General features: G+C 44.4%; 1 protein-coding gene across 2 annotated transcripts in view; it reads right to left on the minus strand.

The window, feature by feature from the left end:
* The window catches only part of LOC115163780 (neprilysin), a 43,625-nt gene extending 17,616 nt beyond the window's left edge, over window positions 1–26,009 (minus strand). Inside the window, exons 1-8 of one of the 2 annotated variants that reach the window (XM_029715944.1) lie at window positions 25,465–26,009; window positions 21,099–21,278; window positions 10,797–10,832; window positions 10,529–10,690; window positions 3,468–3,548; window positions 3,225–3,320; window positions 3,003–3,121; window positions 275–343 (exon numbers count right to left, since the gene is read on the minus strand). In XM_029715944.1, coding sequence (XP_029571804.1) covers window positions 275–343; window positions 3,003–3,121; window positions 3,225–3,320; window positions 3,468–3,548; window positions 10,529–10,690; window positions 10,797–10,832; window positions 21,099–21,278; window positions 25,465–25,507 — 786 coding nt within the window. In that variant the 5' untranslated portion in view covers window positions 25,508–26,009. Of the gene's footprint in view, window positions 1–274; window positions 344–3,002; window positions 3,122–3,224; window positions 3,321–3,467; window positions 3,549–10,528; window positions 10,691–10,796; window positions 10,833–21,098; window positions 21,279–23,146; window positions 23,279–25,464 lie in introns of those variants that run through there. The other variant, XM_029715945.1, reaches the window with a different exon arrangement.
* Between the last annotated feature and the right edge of the window lie 43 nt (window positions 26,010–26,052).

Genomic DNA, 26,052 nt, shown 5'->3' on the forward strand with positions numbered 1-26,052 from the left:
GACTTCCTCATAACAAGTCCTGAAGTTCATTAACCCATACTGGAGGTTTGGACCCAGTGTCAGCATAATTACCTGGAGAGGATGTTGATCTTATCCTAAACTGATGCTGAGGGCTTGGAGTCTATGCTGATGTGGGTCGTTGTGTTCTTGGTGGATGGACCAGTGATAAGAACAACAGGAAACCCAGACATACCCGTCCAGAGAACTAATTTCCTCCACAGCTCCAGACAGAGAAATAATGTGTGTATTATGTGCTTAGCGGGTACATGCCTACCTCTGCATAGGACCCAGTACAGCTATAGTGATCTCTGGATAAGAGGCCAAGGCTGGTTTGCTGGTCAAACTGGCAAGAGAGAAAGAGAAAATCAGGACACAAGCAGCCATTCATTCAACTGCAGGAGAAAGCCAATACACTCACTAAACACCTGGACCATAAAGCCTATCCATATTATTCATTACGCCAGAAACTGCATCGTTAATAGTTGGTATGACTGTTAAACTGAACAGGATACTTTAAAGGAGTGCAGTGGCTCATTCGTAGACATATAACAGGGCATTCCCATAGGGTGGCGCACAATTGGACAAGCGTCGTCCTGGTTAGGGTAGGCCATCATTGTAAAATAAGAATTTGTTCTTAACCAACTTGCCTAGTTAAACAAATCAAAATAACAATGATTGGTAAATACATACAGACGGATGTGTGTGCCTGTGTGTGTCATTCTGTACGAACGTAGAGGTTGTGTGACCAATGAGAGCATGTATTGCTAATGGCAGGAGGTTCAGAGAGTTTAGTGTGTGAATACTTCACACTGTTAGATGTAAGGTATACAAAAGATTTACAGTAGTTTATTGAGCAAATTGGTACCCTAAATCCCTACCCAAGAGTATAGGCTTCTCTCTGCGCATGCGACGGAGTATAGGCGTCTCTCTGCGCATGCGACGGAGTATAGGCGTCTCTCTGCGCATGCGACGGAGTATAGGCGTCTCTCTGCGCATGCGACGGAGTATAGGCGTCTCTCTGCGCATGCGACGGAGTATAGGCGTCTCTCTGCGCATGCGACGGAGTATAGGCGTCTCTCTGCGCATGCGACGGAGTATAGGCGTCTCTCTGCGCATGCGACGGAGTATAGGCGTCTCTCTGCGCATGCGACGGAGTATAGGCGTCTCTCTGCGCATGCGACGGAGTATAGGCGTCTCTCTGCGCATGCGACGGAGTATAGGCGTCTCTCTGCGCATGCGACGGAGTATAGGCGTCTCTCTGCGCATGCGACGGAGTATAGGCGTCTCTCTGCGCATGCGACGGAGTATAGGCGTCTCTCTCATGTGACGGAGTATAGGCGTCTCTCTGCGGATGTGACGGAGTATAGGCGTCTCTGTGCATGTGACGGAGTATAGGCGTCTCTCTGCGCATGTGACGGAGTATAGGCGTCTCTCTGCGCATGCGACGGAGTATAGGCGTCTCTCTGCGCATGCGACGGAGTATAGGCGTCTCTCTCATGTGACGGAGTATAGGCGTCTCTCTGCGGATGTGATGGAGTATAGGCGTCTCTGTGCATGTGACGGAGTATAGGCGTCTCTCTGCGCATGTGACGGAGTATAGGCGTCTCTCTGCGCATGTGACGGAGTATAGGCGTTCTCTCTCATGTGACGGAGTATAGGCGTTCTCTCTCATGTGACGGTGTATAGGCGTTCTCTCTCATGTGACGGAGTATAGGCGTTCTCTCTGCGCATGTGGCGGAGTATAGGCGTCTCTCTCATGTGACGGAGTATAGGCGTCTCTCTCATGTGACGGAGTATAGGCGTCTCTCTCATGTGACGGAGTATAGGCGTCTCTCTCATGTGACGGAGTATAGGCGTCTCTCTGCGCATGTGGCGGAGTATAGGCGTCTCTCTGCGCATGTGACGGAGTATAGGCGTCTCTCTGCGCATGTGACGGAGTATAGGCGTTCTCTCTGCGCATGTGACGGAGTATAGGCGTTCTCTCTGCGCATGTGACGGAGTATAGGCGTCTCTCTGCGCATGTGACGGAGTATAGGCGTCTCTCTGCGCATGTGACGGAGTATAGGCGTCTCTCTGCGCATGTGACGGAGTATAGGCGTCTCTCTGCGCATGTGACGGAGTATAGGCGTCTCTCTGCGCATGTGACGGAGTATAGGCGTCTCTCTGCGCATGTGACGGAGTATAGGCGTCTCTCTGCGCATGTGACGGAGTATAGGCGTCTCTCTGCGCATGTGACGGAGTATAGGCGTCTCTCTGCGCATGTGACGGAGTATAGGCGTCTCTCTGCGCATGTGACGGAGTATAGGCGTCTCTCTGCGCATGTGACGGAGTATAGGCGTCTCTCTGCGCATGTGACGGAGTATAGGCGTCTCTCTGCGCATGTGACGGAGTATAGGCGTCTCTCTGCGCATGTGACGGAGTATAGGCGTCTCTCTGCGCATGTGACGGAGTATAGGCGTCTCTCTGCGCATGTGACGGAGTATAGGCGTCTCTCTGCGCATGTGACGGAGTATAGGCGTCTCTCTGTGCATGTGACGGAGTATAGGCGTCTCTCTGTGCATGTGACGGAGTATAGGCGTCTCTCTGTGCATGTGACGGAGTATAGGCGTCTCTCTGTGCATGTGACGGAGTATAGGCGTCTCTCTGTGCATGTGACGGAGTATAGGCGTCTCTCTGTGCATGTGACGGAGTATAGGCGTCTCTCTGTGCATGTGACGGAGTATAGGCGTTCTCTCTGTGCATGTGACGGAGTATAGGCGTTCTCTCTGTGCATGTGACGGAGTATAGGCGTTCTCTCTGTGCATGTGACGGAGTATAGGCGTTCTCTCTGTGCATGTGACGGAGTATAGGCGTTCTCTCTGTGCATGTGACGGAGAATAGGCGTCTCTCTGTGCATGTGATGGAGTATAGGCGTCTCTCTGTGCATGTGACGGAGTATAGGCGTCTCTCTGTGCATGTGACGGAGTATAGGCGTTCTCTCTGTGCATGTGACGGCCACCTACATGAATGATGTGTGAATTGGAGTCCTTGTCATCAGTGCCGATAAAAAAATTAACCAAGACATGAGTTCCATATTTTTCATTTAGTATGGCAATGGCATCCTCCAACTTCCATGTGTTACCTAAGTAGAAGAGGAGAGTACAGAGGAGGATTGAATTGGATTGTGGATAGATAAACAAAAATGGGTGTAGGACACACAGTGCGAGAAGAGCAGTGTAGATTACCATAGACACTCTCCCAGTCGTCTGTTGCTATTGGCCACTCAAATACATTAGGGAGCATGTCTAGTAAAGGAGCTCCGCCCCTTTTCTCAATCTGACCTTCAGAGGTGGGAGAAAACAAAGAAAAAAAAACACAGGAAGTGACCAAGGTTAACTCATAGTTTAAAAAGCGGTAGACAACTCATTTGACTGAAATGTCTGAATTGAAATGTTATTGACCCCAACAAAACAGACCAGCAGACTCACTCTCATTGGTGCAGGATCTGTAGAGGGTCTTGGCTTTAGTGAGGGCACTGGCCTCCCCCTCCACGCTTTTCTCCAAAACATCTATAATGAGGTGGGGAGATCAGTTCAGCTGCGAGTGTTGTGAGTAACATGGAATCTGTGTTTTGGAGGACAATAGAATGCTGCCCCCCAGAGAGACCGCAACAGGTCGCTCCAGACCAGACAGAACTCAGCCAGACCCCAGGCCAAGGAGCCGTCTGTCTGCTGGCACCGCTGCTTTTCACCACATAACAAACATTGAGAAACATCACAGAACAAAAAACAAGCAGGGTAAAAACAATGCTTTAAATTGGAGGTCCTTCCCACATGCACTAGCAGTGGTAATAGTAGGAAAAAACACATTGGCTAGAGTTAGGACAAAGAATGTGCTTTTATTTTTCTCTCAACCTTTTTGTATCACCCACTCTGTATTTCTACCTTTCATCTGCCCCCCTCTCTTTCTTTCTTCTTTCTTACAGTAACAGCTCTCTGTCATCTCAATCTTCCTCTTTCCCTCTCCCCCGATTGCCTCTTCCCATCACCCCCTCTTCTGGTTAGGGCAGAACCCCTGCGGTCTCATTACCTAGTGTGCACTATTTATCTACTCATTTAATCTTAATGAAGCTCTGGGTTAGGAACCCTTCATAGGGAGCTTCCTGCCAAAGGGCACAGATCATGTGTGTATGATTGGATTAACAACTGACTGGTGTGTGTGTGTGTGTGTGTGTGTGTGTGTGTGTGTGTGTGTGTGTGTGTGTGTGTGTGTGTGTGTGTGTGAGAGAGAGTGTGTACACGCATATGGATTAAAGACCACATGATGCTCGTGAGGCACGCACACACACACACACACTTAAATAATGTGACCTTATCTGGCACCAACATCAGGGCCCATCCTGATAAAAAAGGAACTAAACAGGAAGTGTGTCTCCGCAGAGCAAATCCTCCATGTATATGTTCTACAGACCCAGGCAACAACTGCAGTATTGCTGACAAGCTGAACATGGAGCACGGATTTGTTGGGACTTGACTTCTGACTTCGTGCTGTCTGACCCTCTGTGCTGTCATAAGATGTCTGACTTAGACATTCTGTCTAACCACATAAATGCAGTAAAGAAGTAAATCTAACTCAAGCTAATCAATTGAAGTGCCATGGTAATGCGTGGGCAAAGATCTCAAATCTCTTAATTGCCCCCCCCCCCCAGCAAAATTGTACCCGCCTGTTTTGCGGGTACTATTTAATAAAGCTGCCAGTTGAGGACTTGTGAGGCATCTGTTTCTCAAACTAGACACTAAAGTACTTGTCCTCTTGCTCAGTTGTGCACCGTGGCCTCCCACTCCTCTTTCTATTCTGGTTAGAGACAGTTTGCGCTGTTCTGTGAAAGTAGTAGTACACAGCGTTGTACGAGATCTTTAGTTTCTTGGCAATTTCTCACATGGAAAAGCCTTCATTTCTTAGAACAAGAATAGACTGATGAATTTCAGAAGAAAGGTTTATGTCTCTGGCCATTTTGAGCCTGTAATCGAACCCACAAATGCTGAGGCTCCAGATACTCAACTAGTCTAAAGAAGGCCAGTTTTATTGCTTCTTTAATCAGAACAGTTTTCAGCTGTGATAACATAATTGCAAAAGGGTTTTCTAATGATAAATTAGCCTTTTAAAAATGCTAAACTTGGATTAGCTAAACACAACATTCCATTGGAACACAGGAGTGATGGTTGCTGATAATGGGCCTATGTACGCCTATGTAGATATTCCATGAAATTTGTATATATATATATATATATATATATATTTTTTTAATATGCCGTTTCCAGCCACAATAGTCATTAACAATGTCTACACTGTATTTCTGATCAATTTGATGTGAAAATTGACAAAAATGTTCATTTTCGTTAAAAAAAAAGGACATTTAAGTGACCCCAAACTTTTGTTCGCGTGGGTGAAAAAAAAAAAAAAAAAAAAAAGAAAAAAAAACAGAATGTCTGGCTGACGATAGAGCCTCCCACAATGCAGGTGAGGGCTGCAGGATGAAGTTGGTGAAGAGCAACTGCAGAAACTTGCAGTTGACTGCAGTCAAAAGTGAATGACCTTTGATTTGTATAAAGTTCATGCAAATCGACATATAGGCGCAAGTCAGAGAATGTTTTTAAACATCGTGCAACACCTTGAAAGCGGTGACCATTTGACAAAAGTGATCCGCTCTGTCTAACCCCGCTGATGTCACTGTTGTCTGTCTGACAGACATTTTGTCTGGCCCTTTGTGATGTCACTGTTGTCTGTCTGACAGACATTTTGTCTGGCCCTTTGTGATGTCACTGACAGCTCATTGGGCCCTTCCCACAGAGATAACAACCATGTCACCTCCCATTTCCTCACTTGCCTTTCTCTAAGTTAATCATCTTTCTACATTTCTCTCTTTTGGACTTGCACCGATTTCTCCCTCCCCCTCCGGCACAAACAAGGTACAATTAAAAAGCTCACGGTCAATTGGGCAAATTATTGCAGAGTATGCCATACCTGAAACAAAGAGAGAGGTGGAAAACTGTCCTACCCACACACAGCTGTGGTTAAGAGCCAAGAGCAGTGCCTCATTAAGCCCGTCAAAACAGTTTGCGCATATATTATGACAAGAGGTTGTCGTTTTTGTTCGTTTTGGTGAGGGTTTTTTCAGCTGTTCGTGCACACAATTGTTTTAAAATGTAAGATTAAAGGCTTCTAGTTGTTTAAACAGAAATGTTCTTTCAGCTCAGATTTACTCAAGAGGCATACAACGCAGCGTAGGCTTAGCCTATAGGCCTAGTGACTGTCATTTTTTGATGTATTCATTTCGGGTTCACAGTGCAGACCGAACCGATGTCCCCGTACTGAACAGGTCGGTAGTAGGAGTGGGAACTGTGGACGGGTTTGTTGTCATTAAATGAGAAAGGAGTAGATTTTCATGCACATTCTTTATCTTGAGAAATACTAAACCAAACATCTTAGTTAAATGGAAAACTGCACAACTAAGGTCTCCTCAGCAGAAACTTCGAAATTAAATCAGATTTGTTTTTTTTATTTACCTTATTTTGAGGAAGTGTATACTGGCTATGTTGTTGCTACAGCGTCTCAAGAGAGACACATTAATACTGCCACTCATTTTTAAGCCCAAGGTCTTTTAAGGGAGTATGCGAGGTACATATGTTCGTGTCGCCATAGCTGAGGAGACCAAACCTAATATGTGGGCGCCTATAGGGTTCCTTTATGACTTTCTATTGCAGTGGAGAACAACGTGAGGCATTTACACACACACACACACACACACACACACATTCCGTACAAACACACACACACACAAACATTCCGTACAAACACACACACACACACACACACACAAACATTCCGTACAAACACACACACACACACACACACACACACACACACACAAACATTCCGTACAAACACACACACACACACACACACACACACACACACACCGTACAAACACACACACACACACACACACACACACACACACACCGTACAAACACACACACACACACACACACACACACACACACACACACACACTTAAGCCTACACAAACATTCCGTACAAACACACACACACACACACACACACACACCGTACAAACACACACACACACACTTAAGCCTACACAAACATTCCGTACAAACACACACATACCGATACAGTACAGGTTATTTACTGCTGTTAACACCTGCTGTCAACACCTGATGTTAACGGCTGTCCAGGTGTGACCAGAGCAGCGCCCTGCAGGCAGCTGTTAACAGATACAGGATATGCTGACCAGGCAGAACACTTGTCAGTCAGGCTCCATGGTCCTGAGATCTAGTTACTACAGGATGTGACAGGAAACTCCACAGACAGACATGGGAGCACACATACAGCATCCCACATCTCTGTCCGTCAGAATTTGAAATGCAATATTCTTCCATTGGCACAAAGCCCATTTCATCACATGAGGATTCAGTGTGCGACAGCAGAAGATTAGACCATCAGGACCAATGACAAAACACAACCTTATTTTGCCCCGCTTATCTTTTCATACAGTTTGTTCCTGTGAATTTTGTCTTAACCTTGACTGTTATTAGCAGACACAATTGTCTACCCGTCTGGTACCAGGGTGAGCTTTTCTTCTGACAGCATTGTTCTGGTGATAATGATGTCTGATAGAGAAAGTGTGGAGACTGAATTACAGTAATCATTCAGAGACATAAACCTGAGAATCAAAACACAGACAAAAATAATAATAATAAAATACAATCAGGCTTTGGCAGTGGACAATCATGCCCATTCACTCAGACAAATTAGGACCCCCAAGAGTACTCTACCGCTGATTTTCAGTATGCTTTAAAAAGCCATACAAGTTAATCACAGATACTTGAGACGTCAAAAGACAGAAAGGAGGTGGAGAGCATAACAGAGGGAGGCAGATGAGAAGAGGAGAGAAATAAAGGGGTGATCCAGAGTGTGATTGAGGGCATATAAAGTGGAACAGGAAGAGGTTGACTGTAAAATATGCTAAAAGAGAGGGGTGAGAGTCTCATATTTCAGAGTCTCAACTAATTGAAAACACAGTGAACTCAACAAACAAAAAAAATTCCTGGATGGGTGTCTTCGGGGTCTCGCCTGCCAAATAAGTTCTGTTATACTCACAGACATTATTTTAAAAGTTTTTAAAAGAGTGTTTTCTATCCACATCTACCAATTATATGCATATGCTAGCTTCTGGGCCTGAGTAGCAGGCAGTTTACTTTGGGCACGCTTTGCATACGAACATGAAAATACTGCCCCCTATCCCAAACAGGTTATTAAGGGCTTTTAAGTAAGCATTTCACAGTAAGGTCTACACCTGTTGTATTCGGCGCATGTGACAAATTAACTCAGCAAAAAAATAAACGTCCTCTCACTGTCAACTGCGTTTATTTTTAGCAAACTTAAATATTTGTATGAACATGACAAGTTTCAACAACAGACAAACTGAACAAGTTCCACAGACATCTGACTAACAGAAATTGAATAATGTGTCCCTGAACAAAGGGTGGGGTCAAAATCAAAAATAACAGTATCTGGTGTGGCCACCAGCTGCATTAAGTACTGCAGTGCATCTCCTTCTCATGGACTGCAACAGATTTGCCAGTGCTTGCTGTGAGATGTTACACCACTTTTCCACTAAGGCAAGTTCCCGGACATTTCTGTGGGGAGAATGGCCCTAGCCCTCACCCTCCGATCCAACAGGTCCCAGATGTGTTCAATGGGATTGAGATCCGGGCTCGTCGCTGGCCATGGCAGAACACTGAAATTCCTGTCTTGCAGGAAATCACGCACAGAATGAGCAGTACGGCTGGTGGAATTGTCATGCTGGAGGGTCATGTCAGGATGAGCCTGCAGGAAGGGTATCACATGATGGAGGAGGATGTCTTCCCTGTAATGCACAGCATTGAGATTGCCTGCAACAAGCTCGCGGTGACACACCGCCACAGACCATGAGGGACCCTCCACCTCAATCCCACTCCACAGTACAGGCCTCGGTGTAACGCTCATTCCTTCGACGATAAACGTGAATGCGACCATCAGCCCTCGTGAGACAAAACCACGACTCGTCAGTGAAGAGCAATTTTTTGCCAGTCCTGTCTGGTCAAGCAATGATGGGTTTGTGCCCATAGGTGACGTTGTTGCCGGTGATGTCTGGTGAGGACCTGCCTTACAACAGACCTACAAGTCCTCAGTCCAGCCTCTCTCAGCCTATTGCGGACAGTCTGAGCCCTGATCGAGGGATTGTGCGTTCCTGGTGTAACTCGGGCAGTTGTTGTTGCCATCTTGTACCTGTCCCACAGGTGTGATGTTCGGATGTACCGATCCTGTGTAGGTGTTGTTACACGTGGTCTGCCACTGCGAGGACGATCAGCTGTCCCTCCCGTCTCCCTGTAGCGCTGTCTTAGGTGTCTCAAAGTACGGAAATGGCAATTTATTGCCCTGGCCACATCTGCAGTCCTCATGCCTACTTGCAGCATGCCTAAGGCATGTTTATGCGGATGAGCAGGGACCCTGGGCATCTTTCTTTTGTTGTTTTTCAGACTCAGTAGAAAGGCCTAAGTTTTCACAACTGTGACCTTAATTGCCTACCGTCTGTTAGCGTCTTAATGACCGTTCCAGAGGTGCATGTTCATTAATTGTTTACGGTTCATTGAACAAGCATGGGAAGCAGTGTTTAAACCCTTTACAATGAAGATCTGTGAAGTTATTTGGATTTTTACGACTTATCTTTGAAAGACAGGGTCCTGAAAATGTGACGCTTCTTTTTTTGCTGAGTTTACAATTTGATTTGGCCCACGTGCAGGGACATACATATGTCCAATGTAATCAGAAACACCTTCAAGCCCCCACCTCCACCCACTCCTTCAGGTGTAAGGGAAGCCTTCCTGTAAATCTACTGTCAAGATGGTGCTAACCAGATGGTGTTAGAGGCCTCCAACTATTCTAAGGTCGGGATTTCATCAGATGACGCTTTGTCCTCTATGCACCTTTTAAAATAAAATGTTCCTGCATTGGCAGTAAACGCTGCAGATAGATGACACCATTAACCACAGTGACTATTCCTAGAGCCCCAGGTTTTCCCTGAAGGACAAGCTGCTTTAACCCCAGTAAATCCTCCAACCATACCAACCCTAGCCTGCACTCCAACCTCCCTGGCCAATAGATTCACACCCAGCCCCCTCTCACTCCAACCTCCCTGGCCAACAGATCCACACCCAGCCCCCTCTCACTCCAACCTCCCTGGCCAACAGATCCACACCCAGCCCCCTCTCACTCCAACCTCCCTGGCCAACAGATCCACACCCAGCCCCCTCTCACTCCTACCTCCCTGGCCAACAGATCCAAACCCAGCCCTTACACCTCCCTGGAAAACTCACTGAATCCAAACTGCGCCATGCTACAAGACTTATCTGACCTGGACACACATTCAGCTTCCTAGCAAGACATGCGTCTGTGTGTGTGTGAGTGTGTGTGTGTCTCTAACCTTTCAGGACCACCTCCAGTTCGTCTCGTAGGATGTCGAAGGTGCTATATCGGGAGCTGGTCTCTGGGATGATGTTCTTCTTCAACCAGCCTCCACAGGCGTACTGGTAGAAGTTGTCACACGGGTCCACATTGGCATCCATGTTCTCTATCAGACGAGATGCTGCACACAGACAAATACAGCTCATATTCTACCTGTGTATGTATGTATGTATGTATGTATGTATGTATGTATGTATGTATGTATGTATGTATGCATGTGTATTTACCTGACTGAGTGCAGTCCGCCGTGGTGCAGACACCATCTAAAAAGGGGAAAAAATATAAACCATCACTGCCAACTTAAAGGAGAATTGTTTTTTTTACAACCAAATCTCTATTTTTGATGTAATGTCATGTTATAGAAGCGTCCAAACACTTTTTTTTGCGGTTTCACTTGGTTTTCAAGAGACTCGAGCGATACCTCTGTCTATTCTAGCAGCAGGCTACACGGAGAATGGAACTGCTGGATATCGGAAACAGTTGGAGTCGCACAAAAAGGAATTTAATGCTGCGGATAAAGTTCAGAATGACAATTTCATGTGTATAACATCTAAAGACCTGCATCACTATACTGAGAGAGTTTCTGTTTCTAAAAGAACGGGGTGTTTATGGAGCGTTTGTTTATGTTTTCTCAGAGACCCCGTACTGCACAATGAGGAAATGGAGAATATATATATATTTTTTTTTTTTAAGTGTCCAGACCCTTCTATAACATGCCACTTACATCAATAATAGAGATTTGGTTGTTTAAAAAAAAATATATATAAAATAAATTGTAAAAAACTTTTACTTTAAGCACTAAATGTATATTACATGAGATAAATTAAAGATGGATCACACTGTCACAAACCTCAAGGTGCTACAGGAAGTAGATGCACATCTAAGTGAACGGAACTGAATGAAAAATGTTTGACTTGGTTAAATGGCTGAATGAACATTTGGCTCCTGAGAGCGTTTCATTTGTAATGAATGTTTGGCATAATCTACGTATAATCCTTGTTGATCCCCTTCTAGGAAATAACCAGGAGGGAAACCATGAACTGTGCTTTGGTTTCCTGTGCAGTAATGAAGGGATTGGAATAGAACAGGGTTCTTGGTGAACATTTTGGTTTTTGCCCAACCACTACACAGCTGATTCAAATAACCAACTCATTATCAAGCTTTGGTCATTTGAGTCAGCGGTGTAGTGCCAGGGGAAAAAAAACAGCATATTAGCAGAGAAAAGGAACGAGATGTTAATGTTGATAGTGATAATCAATAATAAATAAAAAAATGTAACAGTTAAGTAGATGTTTTAAACATGAATGAAATGGTGGGTGGGCTCCAAATCAGACTTGGGGTAAATAATTACTCTTTCAGGCTGTTTTCTGTCAACCTCATTAGCTGCGTTTATACAGGCAGCCCAATAAGGATCTTTTTTTTCACTAATTGTCTTTGACCAATCAAATCAGCTCTGAAAAAGATCTGCTGTGGAAAGATCTGCTGAGATTGATCAAAAGACAAAAAATATATATCCGAATTGGGCTGCCTGTTTAAACGTGTTAGCGCCATCTCGACTCCTAGGGACGTCCCTAACCTTAACCCAATGCAAACGCTGCATTTTTGGATGAGCCTTCTGTGGCTAATTTCTGTTTTGATTATCACAAAATGGTCACCCCACACACACACACACATTGTACTGTCCTCCTCAGGCTGTGTTCAACCGTAATTAGGCAGACAGCCAAACTCCATTCAAAAACCATGTCAAGAGTCAGGATTAGGCTTTCTCCAAACCTTCAGTATTTAATGAAATGGTGTGAAACTTCAAAGAAAAATGCAATGAACATGCAGCTCAGACATTACCCATTGTGCAACAGAATGCTTAGGTAAAAGCTGTATCCAATAAGCATATTGAAATGAACAACGTTCTAAATTCAAACACTGCCCAAATAGACCTGTATGCTAGCATAAGTCATGAAGAGATCACATTTAGCAAGTGATGCCATCTGCCACATAGTCCTGCTGTGGCTATGCAAAGTTACAGAAAAACCATGCACAATTACAGAAAAAATAAATCAATAAAAAGAATGTCCCTTGTCTGTCACGAATGTTGACTAAAATTACATTTGAACTTACTCTATCAATTGTTTGTGGGGTTTGTCCTTCAGTGGGTTGAAATTTGAGACAAAATATCGACAGGAAAGCATAATTAAACCGACTTCAAAACTCAGGTCTCTGTGTGTTTGCTCATGCACAAGACGATGGTACACGCAGACGATGCATACCACCCGTAGTCTTGCAGGTGTTTGTGGTTTTGCGCGTGTCAGGTCATAGAAATGCCAACTCCAGTTCCGGCGTCGCGCTCTAAGTTGGGTAAATAATACCTTCCTGTGGATATTTTGTTTCAAATTTAAACCAACTGAAGGACCAACTGCACAGACAACCGGTAGAATAAGTTCAAAATGTAAATCACATTCAACATTCTGGCTTGAAAAGGAAACTTTCCACGGTTTTACAGTGCTTTGTTTCAGACTGAATCCCAAGAATTGGTATCACAGTCTGATTTATTAGGCAAGCTGCTACTCAGCAAAACAACTGACATAAAACCCAAACAACAACATCCTCTGAAGATAATAACTTCTGATATAGCAAGATGAACATACAGACAACATGTTAGACTTACAGACAATGCTTTCGCAGGCAGACACAACAAGGATGGCTAGAGATACCCCGGAATACATCTTCCTGTGATGAAGGGTGGTCAACTGATTCCAATGGAGCACATACCAAAATACCATAGAATAAAATGCAATTAACAAGATGTAGTAGAACAAACGTCGAGCAGGTGGCGCTAAAAATCACAACACCATAATGAGGCAGAACACGCACAGTGACGCACACAGAGCGGTGCGGACTCTTGTGGTAAACTACCTCCCTGTTTGCATCCTGCCTGCTGTGACTGTTTAAAAAAATGGATCCACTATTAGTAGGCTGGGCAAGATTTCAGGACTATTATCAAAATCAATAAACCGTAGCACGTTTTGGGGCTTGTTCAGTGGCTTTTTACCTTATTTTTTTTGCTTAAAAAAGGGCAATACCAATGTCTACCACGGGCGGCTGGTGACACCTTAATTGGGGAGGATGGGCACATAGTAATAATATATGCCATTTAGCAGATGCTTTCATCCAAAGTGCCTTATGACTTCTAGAAGTGACTGCATCCATTTTAAGTATGGTTAGTCCCAGGAATTGAACCCACAATCCTGACGTTGCAAAATCCGTGCTCCATCACCACCACGCTTGACCGTTGGTATGAGGTTCTTACTGTAGAAGGCAGTGTTTGGATTTTCACCAGACATAAATGGGACCCTTCTCATCCAAAAAGTAGACAAGTTCTCCAAAAAGCTCCTGGATGATCATCAATACTCTTGGAAGAATGTTCTATGGACAGATGAGTCAAAGTATAACATTTTGGACAAAATGGGTCCCATTATGCCTGGCCAAAACCAAACACTGCATTCCACAGTAAGAACCTCATACCAACAGTCAAACATGGTGGTGGTAGTGTGATGGTTTGAGGATGCTTTGCTGCCTCAGGACCTGGACAACTTGCCTTAATAAAAAGGAACCATGAATTCTGGTCTGTAACAAATAATTCTATAGGATGATATCAGGCCATGTGTCTGTGAGCTGAAGCACAGCAAGACAATAATCCAAAACACACAATCAAATCTACATGAAAATGACTAAAAAGCAACACATTTGATGTTTTGGAACGGCCTAGTCAAAGTCCAGACCTAATCCCAACTGAGATGTTGTGGTAGGACTTAAAACAAGCAGTTTCAAAAAAGTTCTGCATGAAAAAAAGTGGGCAAAAGTTCCTCCACAGCAACATGAGAAACTGATCACCAACTACAGGAAGCGTTTGGTTGGAGTCATTTCAGCTAAAGGTGGCACAACCAGTAATTGAGTGAAAGGGGGAGAAGAAAAAAAATGACACAGAGGCATTGGGTGTTGCATAACTTTGTTTATGAAATATGTAATTGTTGTGACATTTGTTCACTCAGGTTCCCTTTATCAGATCTTCTACACAAAACCTAATATTAGATAACATTCAGTATCCAAAACAAGCAAAAGTAGAGAAAATTAGAAAGTGGGCAAATACTTTTTCACAGCATTGTACATCTACCTCTGTGCCAAATGTGGTTTACTAACGAGTCCATATTTTCAGCTGGACCCCACACCACTATTATACAGAGAGATTATTTTTCATTCCTCCACACTAACAGACATGGTAAATAGTGTTTTTTGTGGTAACTAGTTCCTTAACAAAGTCCTACAATTTCACAAGGATAAAATAAAAAGGGGGTTCAAAATGATGACATTTTGACCCATTGGCACTTTCAGGGTTAAATACAACCCTTTTGAAATCATTTATTTTCATAAATCATACCTCGAATTTATAGCCCAGTGTCAAAACACCAAATTCATTATCAAAATACTGAAATAGGTTGTTATAATTTGAAAATGTAACATACAAATTACTCTACACATACAGGTGTCTCATTTGTGTTCAGATGACTTCCTGTCAGATGACTTCCTGTAATCAACGTACTCTTCGCCTCATTAGTTAGCTTTCGAGCTGGGGCGATCGGCTAAGAGGCTTGAGGAGGACAGTCACGTGTGTTTTTGAGGCTGAGGTCCCGAGTTCACGCCAGGTATGGGTCGAATCGAGAGGAAATGGTACTCGCTAAGCAAGCAGTGTGATGTCCTTTACACATGCAAATGAATCACACACATTGATATGGTATTGGAACATGGACAGTTTGCTGCTGCTACTCTTTTAAAACAGACAAACCACAAAGAGCTTGGGTATACTAAATATATACTACACAACCTGTAGAGGTCGTCCCCTTCTGGGACAATTTTTACAGCATATATTCAATATAAAAAAGGAAACGCAACACTTTGTTGATGGGAAAATTTCAACAAATCATCTCTCCACAGGTAGTTCTAAATAGGGACAGGTGTTGGCTCTCATTTGACTGATAGCTTGACTGTCAAATCCGACTATTTGTTTGTGGCCAACTACTTTTATAAATGAGCTGATTTCTCCTTGCCAATTGAGTTTGAAAATTACAACAGCGCTGCCACGGAGAGTCGCGTATGAAAAGTCAACGGTACTTAACCAAAGATATGAATCTGTTTAAAGAAAACAATTTAGGGTCATCGTTAGGACTATAACGGTTTACATTAATATCCCCAATCTGAAGTAAAAAAACTTTTTTTTTTTTTTTAAATGGATGTGTAATACGACTCAGTTTTGTGGTGAAAATGAGAACTTGCAAAATATATCCTGAACAAAAATAAACATAACATGTAAAGTGTTGGTCCCATGTTTCATGAGCTGAAATAAAAAAAAAAAATCCCCAAAATGTTCCATATACACAAAAAGCTTATTTCTCAGATTTTGTTTACATCCCTGTTAGTGAGCATTTCTCCTTTGCAAAGATAATCCATCCACCTGACAGGTGTGGCATATCAAAAAGCTGATTCAACAGCATAATCATTACACAGGTGCACCTTGTGCTGGGGATAATAAAATGTGCAGTTGACACACAACGCAATGGCACAAATGCCTCAAGTTGAAGGAGTGTGCAATTGACATGCTGACTGCAGGAATGTCCACCAGAGCTGTTGCCAGAAAATGTCATGTTAATTTCTCTACCATAAACTGCCTCTAACGTCATTCTAGAGAATTTGGCAGTACGTCCAAATCGGCCTCACAAACGCAGACCATGTGTAACCACGTCAGCTCAGGACCTCCATATCAGTACTGAGGAGTATCTGTCTTCAATGAAGCCCTTTTGCGGGGGAAAAACTCATTCTGATTGCTCCCTAGTGGGTGGGCCTGGCTCCCTAGTGGGTGGACCTATGCCCTCCTCTATGCACCCCTGCCCAGTCATGTGAAATCCATAGATTAGGGCCTAATGAATTTACTTCAATTGACTGATTTTCTTCTGTGAACTGTAACGCCGTAAAATCATTGAAATTGTTGCGTTTATATTTTTGTTCAGTATAATAACTAGAAAATGTCCACATTAGGGAAATTAGTGCAATATATAATAATTTTATATCGATAACAATAAATAGAAAGTTAGTGAACAGCTACTTTATATTAGGGGCAGGGTTCTAGACAATTTTCTTCCAGAAACCAGTAGGACAACTAAGATGGTAACCTATGATTAAAAAAGTAAGCTATTTCATCTAACATATCCAGGAAATGCTGATTTATATTGATGTGCAACCTGTCAAAGTAGGATCCAGAATTATCAGAAACATTTTTTTTGCTCTTCATAGAATTTGCCACCATCTTTGTGCATATTGGCCTGTAGGCTATATTATACACTACCTGTAGAAGTGGGAACTCAAAACACTTAGATTGCTAACTCTAAATATAAGATATTGTTGCTATATAGCCATGATGGCTAATTGGTTAATCTAAATCAGTAAAATCTAGGCTTATGTCCGACAAAGACTTTCCAGCAATAGTCCTAGGTTACCTATTCACTGCAAAATGACATGCTCTGCTCCACTCTGCGGGTGCATCAAAACCACACTAAGCTACAGCCTACTCCGGCTGTGAAGTGGTACTCACAGAAAGCTCTCTGTAACTAGAACAACAGTAGTTGCTTTGAAAACTGTCTTTTTCCCCACAATTGCATTTGAGCAAAGGTCATACGCTTGTTTCTTCTCATAATGCATCTCTCCCTCCTCTGTGAGCACAATGGGGAGAGGGAGTGAGAGTGGCTCACTCACACAGCAGCCGACAGTGAAACAGGGACAAGGCTGATACTTTCATAGCAGGCATCATCAACGCTCCATAGGCTATTACTGGTGTTGACCAAATCAGGGTTAAGTCTACAGGAACGTTATGTAGCAAAATAACAGAAAATTCCCAAAATACTTCACTAAGAAGGTAACGTCTGTAATTTTCTGTTAATCTGAGACTTGTCAGAATCTGGCTATGGGATGCAGGGGGGAAAGTGGGAGGTCGGAGCGAGACAGCCTATTTCTCGGTCCTCAAGGGGAGAGAGAGAGAGACAAATATCTAGTCTATTGTTTACTATTAAACTCCACACTAGTGTTGTTTTACACTTCATAAAGCAGTTTGTGTTTCTTAACCAGGCAAAGCTAAAGAGTAGGCTGGTGACTGGTGGTTTCAGACGAGCCTGCCTGTCCACACGCATTGCTTGCTCACCAGCTGATGTATGCTGCATGTACCAGGTGTGGAGCGTCATTTCCACTGCTAGAGAACAGAACCCATCGCTGCTGTGCACACACAGTGCTAATATTCTGCTTATCATTTTAGCCTATCCAGTCCAAGTGCAAATAGTCACGAGAAGGAGGTTTGAGTCGCCAATGGTCGAGAAGGATGACCTGGCTTCCACAATCACCCAACCTCAAACCAGTTGAGATCGTTTGGGATGAATTGGACCGCAGAATGAAGGAAAAGCAGCAACAAGTGCTTAGTATATGTGGAAACTCCTTCAAGACTATTGGAAAAGCATTCCAGGTGAAGCTGGTTGAGAGAATGCCAAGAGTGTGCAAAGCTGTCATCAATTCAAAAGGTGGCTACTTTGAAGAATCTAAAAATATATTTTGATTTGTTTAACACTTTCTTGGTTACTACATGATTCCATATGTGTTATTTCATAGTTTTGATGTCTTCACTATTATTCTACAATGTAGAAAATAGTAAAAATAAAACCCCTTGAATAAGTAGGTGTGTCCAAACTTTTGACTGGTATTGAATATAATAATTCAGTATAAACAATAGACTTGTCTGTAAAAAACTGTAACCTGCACTTGTATGTGTTGTGCCGAAGAGGGATTTGGTGCCTCTAGGGTAATTCAGAAAGCTGATTGAGGACCTTATTACTGATGAATGTGGTAGTTTAGGCCCATGTTTTTCTTTCAGCATGCATTTTGTATTTATATTGATGTGTGTATTTTCTGTCATTTCTGTAATTGATCTGCAAAATAGACCTTGGTCTCAATCAGTATGACTCCCTGATAAAATAACAAGGTTAAATAAATAGTAGACAGTAGTAGAACTCTACTGAAGGAAACAGTAGTGCCGGTCAGACAGCAGTATAACTCTACTGAAGGAAACTACTGCCGGTCAGACAGTAGTAGAACTCTACTGAAGGAAACAGTAGTGCCGGTCACACAGCAGTATAACTCTACTGAAGGAAACAGTAGTGCCGGTCAGACAGCAGTACAACTCTACTGAAGGAAACAGTAGTGCCGGTCAGATAGTAGTAGAACTCTTCTGAAGGAAACAGTACTGCTGGTCAGATAGTAGTCGTCAGTAGTAGAACACTTTATGACTGCTGACAAACTGCTGGGATATCTTAATCCCGCTATCTGAAAACAATAAAGTGGTGCCTTTCAGTACCAATCAGTTCTCTCACTATCAATCATTACTCACCAACGTCACCTGCTGCACACTGTCACATTTGGGATAATCTAATCGACACTCACGTACTGCCCATGTTTAGTTATCCATTGTCATGGATTAGTAAACATGAAGACGTCATGTCTCCGTGTCTGTAACGAAATCAGTGTGAACAGTGACCTCGTTCTATTTTATTCCCACAACCCCATTCATAGCTCCTATCACAGTGTTTATTGGCCTGTAAAGGACTAGGAAGGCTCCATCTCCAATGGCCGTAAAGCTCTCAACAAGCTTCACATTTATTTACATTTTATTGAACCTTTACTTAACTAGGCAACTCAGTTAAGATCAAATTCTTATTTACAATGACGGCCTACCCCTGGACAAACCCTAACGACGCTGGGCCAATTGTGCGCCGCCCTATGTGACTCGGGTGTGATACATCCTGGAATCTAACCAGCTTCTGTAGTGACGTCTCTAGCACTGAGATGCAGTGGGATTCAGTATTCAGACCACTACTGGCCATCCCTAACAGCCTGTTGAAAGCCCTGCACCTCAGTGGGATTCAGTATTCAGACCACTACTGGCCATCCCTAACAGCCTGTTGAAAACCCTGCACCTCAGTGGGATTCAGTATTCAGGCCACTACTGGCCATCCCTAACAGCCTGTTGAAAACCCTGCACCTCAGTGAGATTCAGTATTCAGGCCACTACTGGCCATCCCTAACAGCCTGTTGAAAACCCTGCACCTCAGTGGGATTCAGTATTCAGGCCACTACTGGCCATCCCTAACAGCCTGTTGAAAACCCTGCACCTCAGTGGGATTCAGTATTCAGACCACTACTGGCCATCCCTAACAGCCTGTTGAAAACCCTGCACCTCAGTGGGATTCAGTATTCAGGCCACTACTGGCCATCCCTAACAGCCTGTTGAAAACCCTGCACCTCAGTGGGATTCAGTATTCAGACCACTACTGGCCATCCCTAACAGCCTGTTGAAAGCCCTGCACCTCAGTGGGATTCAGTATTCAGGCCACTACTGGCCATCCCTAACAGCCTGTTGAAAACCCTGCACCTCAGTGGGATTCAGTATTCAGGCCACTACTGGCCATCCCTAACAGCCTGTTGAAAACCCTGCACCTTAGTGGGTTTCAGTATTCAGGCCACTATGGGCTTTAACGCTCCCCTTGAGCTGACAAACTTTAAGGGGGTAATCTGCAGTTTGAACAATAACAAAGCCCTGCTACACTGTTTTGGTAAAAAGCTGTGGGATAGGGGCTGGAGAAATGTAACCACTTTCAAATTCATTAACAGATCTATGGTTGCAAGGCCTGACCATCCATGGTATCAAAATTATAGTTTTAACCATGTTAAGGGAAAGGGGGAACAATGCATTCATCTGAAATGTGTCTTCTGCATTTAACCCAACCCCTCTGAATCAGAGAGGTGCTGGGGGGGGCTGCCATAATCAACATCCACATCTTCATCGCCCAGGGAACAGTGGGTTAACTGCCTTGTTCAGAACAACAGATTTTTACTTTGTCAGCTCGGGGATTCGACCCAGCAACCTTTCGGTTACTGGGCCAACGCTCTAACCACTAGGCTACCTGCCGCCCAGCTATTTAGTGTTTGTTTACAACTTAAATGTTTACAAACATAGGAGCAAAACAATCTTATATTTTGTGTTCTAAATGGGGTACAACAGTTGACCTAAGCTAATGAGAGTATCAAAATGGGTAACGTTAGATATCATTAATATAAAAGTTTTTTTAAATGTAGCAACGCATATTGCCCCTTCGATGTCTGAAAGCCACATATTAAAATGTGCCATAACATTTGACTTAACTCTATGTTTTAGGGTCGTCGCTGACAGGAAGTAGGCTATACAAGCGCACAAGATTGCAACCGTATGAATAGTAAACAGATTTTTTTTTCAATAGCACATCATATCACCATAACATCTGTTGAGATGGCTAAATGCTCTTTACATAACGTTTTAATGACATTTGATTTGACTGTCTAACTGATTGATAGATTCATTGCTTGCTTGATAGATAGACAGTGATTGCTCTAGGAGTTTCTCCACTCACCACTGTCAGTCTTCTTTGTGGCGAAGAGGACAATGAGGGCCAATATGACGATGAAGAGGAGGGAGACAATGGTGAGCAGGCCGATCTCCAGAGAGGTCCAGCGGGGCTTCTTAGCCGATTTAGGGGGGACGGTCTCCACCATGCTCAACACTCCTTCAGCTGCTGGCTGTAACGACTCACCTGAGGGGAGACAAAGAAGGTTAACTCTGAAATAATCTCCTTGAAGAATATAAACCAACTAAACATGATATCTCATAGAAAGATGTGGCAACAACTCAGCTGTAAAAATAAAAGGTCAACCCTCCCAACACCACAATAAAGGTCACCCCCCCAACACCACGATAAAGGTCACCCCCCCAACACCATGATAAAGGTCAACCCCCCCCCAACACCACAATAAAGGTCACCCCCCCCCCAACACCCCGATAAAGGTCACCCCCCCAACACCATGATAAAGGTCACCCCCCCAACACCACGATAAAGGTCACCCCCCCCCCCCAACACCACGATAAAGGTCAACCCCCCCCCCCAACACCACGATAAAGGTCAACCCCCCCCAACACCACGATAAAGGTCAACCCCCCCCCCAACACCATGATAAAGGTCAACCCCCCCCCCCAACACCACGATAAAGGTCAACCCCCCCCAACACCACGATAAAAGGTCAACCCCCCCAACACCATGATAAAGGTCAACCCCCCCCCAACACCATGATAAAGGTCAACCCCCCCCCCAACACCATGATAAAAGGTCAACCCCCCCCCCCCAACACCATGATAAAGGTCAACCCCCCCCAACACCACGATAAAGGTCAACCCCCCCAACACCATGATAAAGGTCAACCCCCCAACACCATGATAAAGGTCAACCCCCCCAACAACACAATAAAGGTCAACCCCCCCAACAACACAATAAAGGTCAACCCCCCCCCCCAACACCACGATAAAGGTCAACCCCCCCCCCAACAACACAATAAAGGTCAACCCCCCCCCCAACAACACAATAAAGGTCAACCCCCCCCCCCCCCCCCAACAACACAATAAAGGTCAACCCCGCCAACACCACGATAAAGGTCAACCGTCCCCAACAACACAATAAAGGTCAACCCCCCCCAACACCACGATAAAGGTCAACCCCCCCCCCCCCCCAACAACACAATAAAGGTCAACCCCCCCCCCCCCCCCAACACCACGATAAAGGTCAACCCCCCCAACACCACGATAAAGGTCAACCCCCCCAACAACACAATAAAGGTCAACCCCCCCCCCAACAACACAATAAAGGTCAACCCCCCCCCCAACAACACAATAAAGGTCAACCCCCCCCCCCCCCCCAACAACACAATAAAGGTCAACCCCGCCAACACCACGATAAAGGTCAACCGTCCCCAACAACACAATAAAGGTCAACCCCCCCCAACACCACGATAAAGGTCAACCCCCCCCCCCCCCCAACAACACAATAAAGGTCAACCCCCCCCCCCCCCCCCAACACCACGATAAAGGTCAACCCCCCCAACACCACGATAAAGGTCAACCCCCCCAACAACACAATAAAGGTCAACCCCCCCCAACACCACGATAAAGGTCAACCCCCCCAACACCACGATAAAGGTCAACCCCCCCAACAACACAATAAAGGTCAACCCCCCCCCCCCCCCAACAACACGATATAGAGAGAGAATGAGAGATGAATAGAGAGAGAATGAGAGATGAATAGAGAGAGAATGAGAGATGAATAGAGAGAGAATGAGAGATGAATAGAGAGAGAATGAGAGATGAATAGAGAGAGAATGAGAGATGAATAGAGAGAGAATGAGAGATGAATAGAGAGAGAATGAGAGATGAATAGAGAGAGAATGAGAGATGAATAGAGAGAGAATGAGAGATGAATAGAGAGAGAATGAGAGAAAGTGAGAGAAAAACAGAGAGAGATAAGTAGCTAAATTCTAAAAGAAAGACAGGGAAAGGGAGGGGGGGGTCACACAGTAAGGTACAAACCTTACAAAAGTCCACAAAAATGGTCCAGATGAAAATATACTACCCTACCTTGTAATGTGCAGCAGAAGAATACAGGCTCCAGAACCAGAAAAGATCAGCTCTGCCTCTCACCAAGTTGTAGTTCAACTCTTCAGCAAAGTGCACGTAGCAAGTAGTAAACTCTTCCTTAGCAGGCAATGAATCCTTGATCCCCGCTTGTCAAGTACACACACACACACACACACACACACACACATTTACAAGCTGGTTCAGTGACCCGAGTCTGCATAAGGGAGGCTCCTGCTGTTAGCTGGCTGAGATGAGAGCACCCATCCAGGGGACAAAGTCTCTCTGCCTCCCTTTCAACCACACCACACACACCACACACACACACCACACACACCACACACACCACACACACCACACACACACACAGGTGCCTGATATCTACTTGAAGTAAGGCGTCAGAACGGCTGAATGCGTAGACGGAACAACACTCTCCGTTACTGTTCTACACCTGTAACCTGGACCTATTAAGCGCCTAATGTCAGGCGCATTAGGAGGACAGATAATTGGCCATTACAGCAAGGAAGCAGAGAAGACCAGACACTCTGCTTTAGCTGGAACTCATCATAATTCAGATGCTAACTGTTAGATGTGCCATCTCCTCAGGCATCATGTGAACGCTTATGCATTCATTCCTATTCCATCATCCCAGTTGGCTCCAGTTCAATGATTGACTGCCAGGAGTGGCATGTCACTGCAGCTATATATTACCTGGAAGACATGCATTCCATAGGCTGATAATACACAGACAGACAGGAGATCCACAGACACAGATAGAGAAATATGGAGGGATGAGGGTCAATGGGTATTCTGAAAAGAGAAGAGGAGAGAGGCAGAGAGAGAGAGAGGGAGGCAAGGGGAGAGACAGGCAGGGGGAGGCAGAGAGAGAGGCAGGGGGAGGCAGAGAGAGAGAGGCAGGGGCAGAGAGAAGCAGGGGAGGAAGAGAAAGAGAGGCAGAGGAAGATCAGCATTGTTTGACCTACTAATTAGAGCTTACTGTTACTCTAGCCTGCATACTGCACAGCACATAAAACTGTTTCCACACACACACACACACACACACACACACACACACACACACACACACACACACACACACACACACACACACACACACACAGAGAGAAAGGGATTACATATGGTGACGACAGCAGCCATGTGTGCTTTCACAATGTCACACCACGAGGTGTATGTTGAGGGGGGGTTTGGGGTCTTGATATGGGGGGGGTGCTACATGAGTGTGTGTGTGTGAGAGAGAAAGTCCTAATCCTGCCAGGCACGTCAAGTCTAAGCACTAGGATAGAATGACGTCTGACATATGCAAGAGGTGGGGGGAAGCGGGAGAGATGTGAAAGAGAGATGGCAGTTAGCATGTAGGAGTGAGGCATGTAGGAGTGAGGCATGTAGGAGTGAGGCATGTAGGAGTGAGACAGTGGGCCCTCTTACTGTAGGAGTGACTTGTAGGCAGCACTTTTAGTAGGACTATGTCTCACACACAGAAGCATGCACGCACCACACACACAGTTTCGCACACACCTCTGTTCGTGTGGGGGCTCCAGATGGGTTTAAGGCTCCACACACAGGCTTTATTTATGATTGTTGTCTGTTACTCTGATGAATGTGAAACATCGCAATGAGACCTCACAAACCCCTTCAAAATGAAAGTCATGTTTCACACGTAACTTAAGCCTATTCCCGGAAGTTACGGTTCCACTAAGACATTATTGTTAACCATCAAAATGTCCAGATGATAAAAAGTTTCAATTACTGAAATGAATCCTTTGAATAATGGCTAAAGACTATAAAACCATGTAGTCTGAGCCCAACACCTACAGGGAATCATTACAATGGAAACGAACACATATGTCCATGACTGTCCCCAACACAACAACTCAAACTGGATTTTATTTATAGAAATGACAGAGCTGGAATGAAAATATGTTCACGTTTTTTTTTTTTTTTAAAGATCCATCACAAAACACATTCTAGTCTGTACGAAGCATGTCCGAAGAGAAAACTACTCCTATTAAAACATCTATTTTGTGAGCAAAAAAAAATACAAAAAAATCTGTCTACAATTATGACATCAATAAACACATGATCATATCTGGCGAGAGACACTGAATGACCAAGGAAATGGAGCCGAACGGGTTTATGCGACTGAGTTCATATCCTAAACTGTTGCACATCAAAACAAGAGTAAAGAAAACTCAATGGGACGACACGATGATCAACCGGTGAATGCCACTTGTCCCACACACACAGACCAAGCATCAAACAGCAATATTTAGAATAGATCTGGCACCGTGTAACCGACTTACCAGGTATCTCTGTCAATTTTCGATCGATGATGTATATGGGCATTACATCAACCAATCAAACGTCCATCAAAGTCAATCAGATGCGCGGAGGGAATACGACCTGGAAATGGATGTTGGTGAGAATGTAGGCTTCCTGTTTATATTAGTTTATTAGGATCCCCATTAGCTACTGCACGTGCAGCATCTACTCTTCCTTTCTGGCTGCCGGTCTGTGGATTTCAAGAACAATCCGCCTCGCTCTTCCCTTGCTGGCAAAGAACGTGAACACACGTTTATCTCGCCTACCTGTTAACTCCACGAGCCTACACCACCCCCGAGCCAGAGTCCAAGACAGTTGTATTTCTATTCTAGATCTATTGAACGGACGCTTCAGCGAGAAATGTAAGATAAATCAACGAAAAAGTCTAATGACCGGCGAGTAAACGTGTGACCTGTCAGTGAAGTATCCCGGTGAAGTTCCCACTTAGCGGTTACCGATACGTTGCCGCTCTTTAAGGCAGCGTTTAGAAGTGAGCCTGTCAACGGAGCGGCGAGTAGATGAGGAGCGCGCCACAAGTCGCTCCTAAATAGCTGGTGCGAGCGGATTGC

This window comes from Salmo trutta, chromosome 26, assembly GCF_901001165.1.
Source record: "Salmo trutta chromosome 26, fSalTru1.1, whole genome shotgun sequence".
Taxonomy (NCBI): Eukaryota; Metazoa; Chordata; class Actinopteri; order Salmoniformes; family Salmonidae; genus Salmo; species Salmo trutta.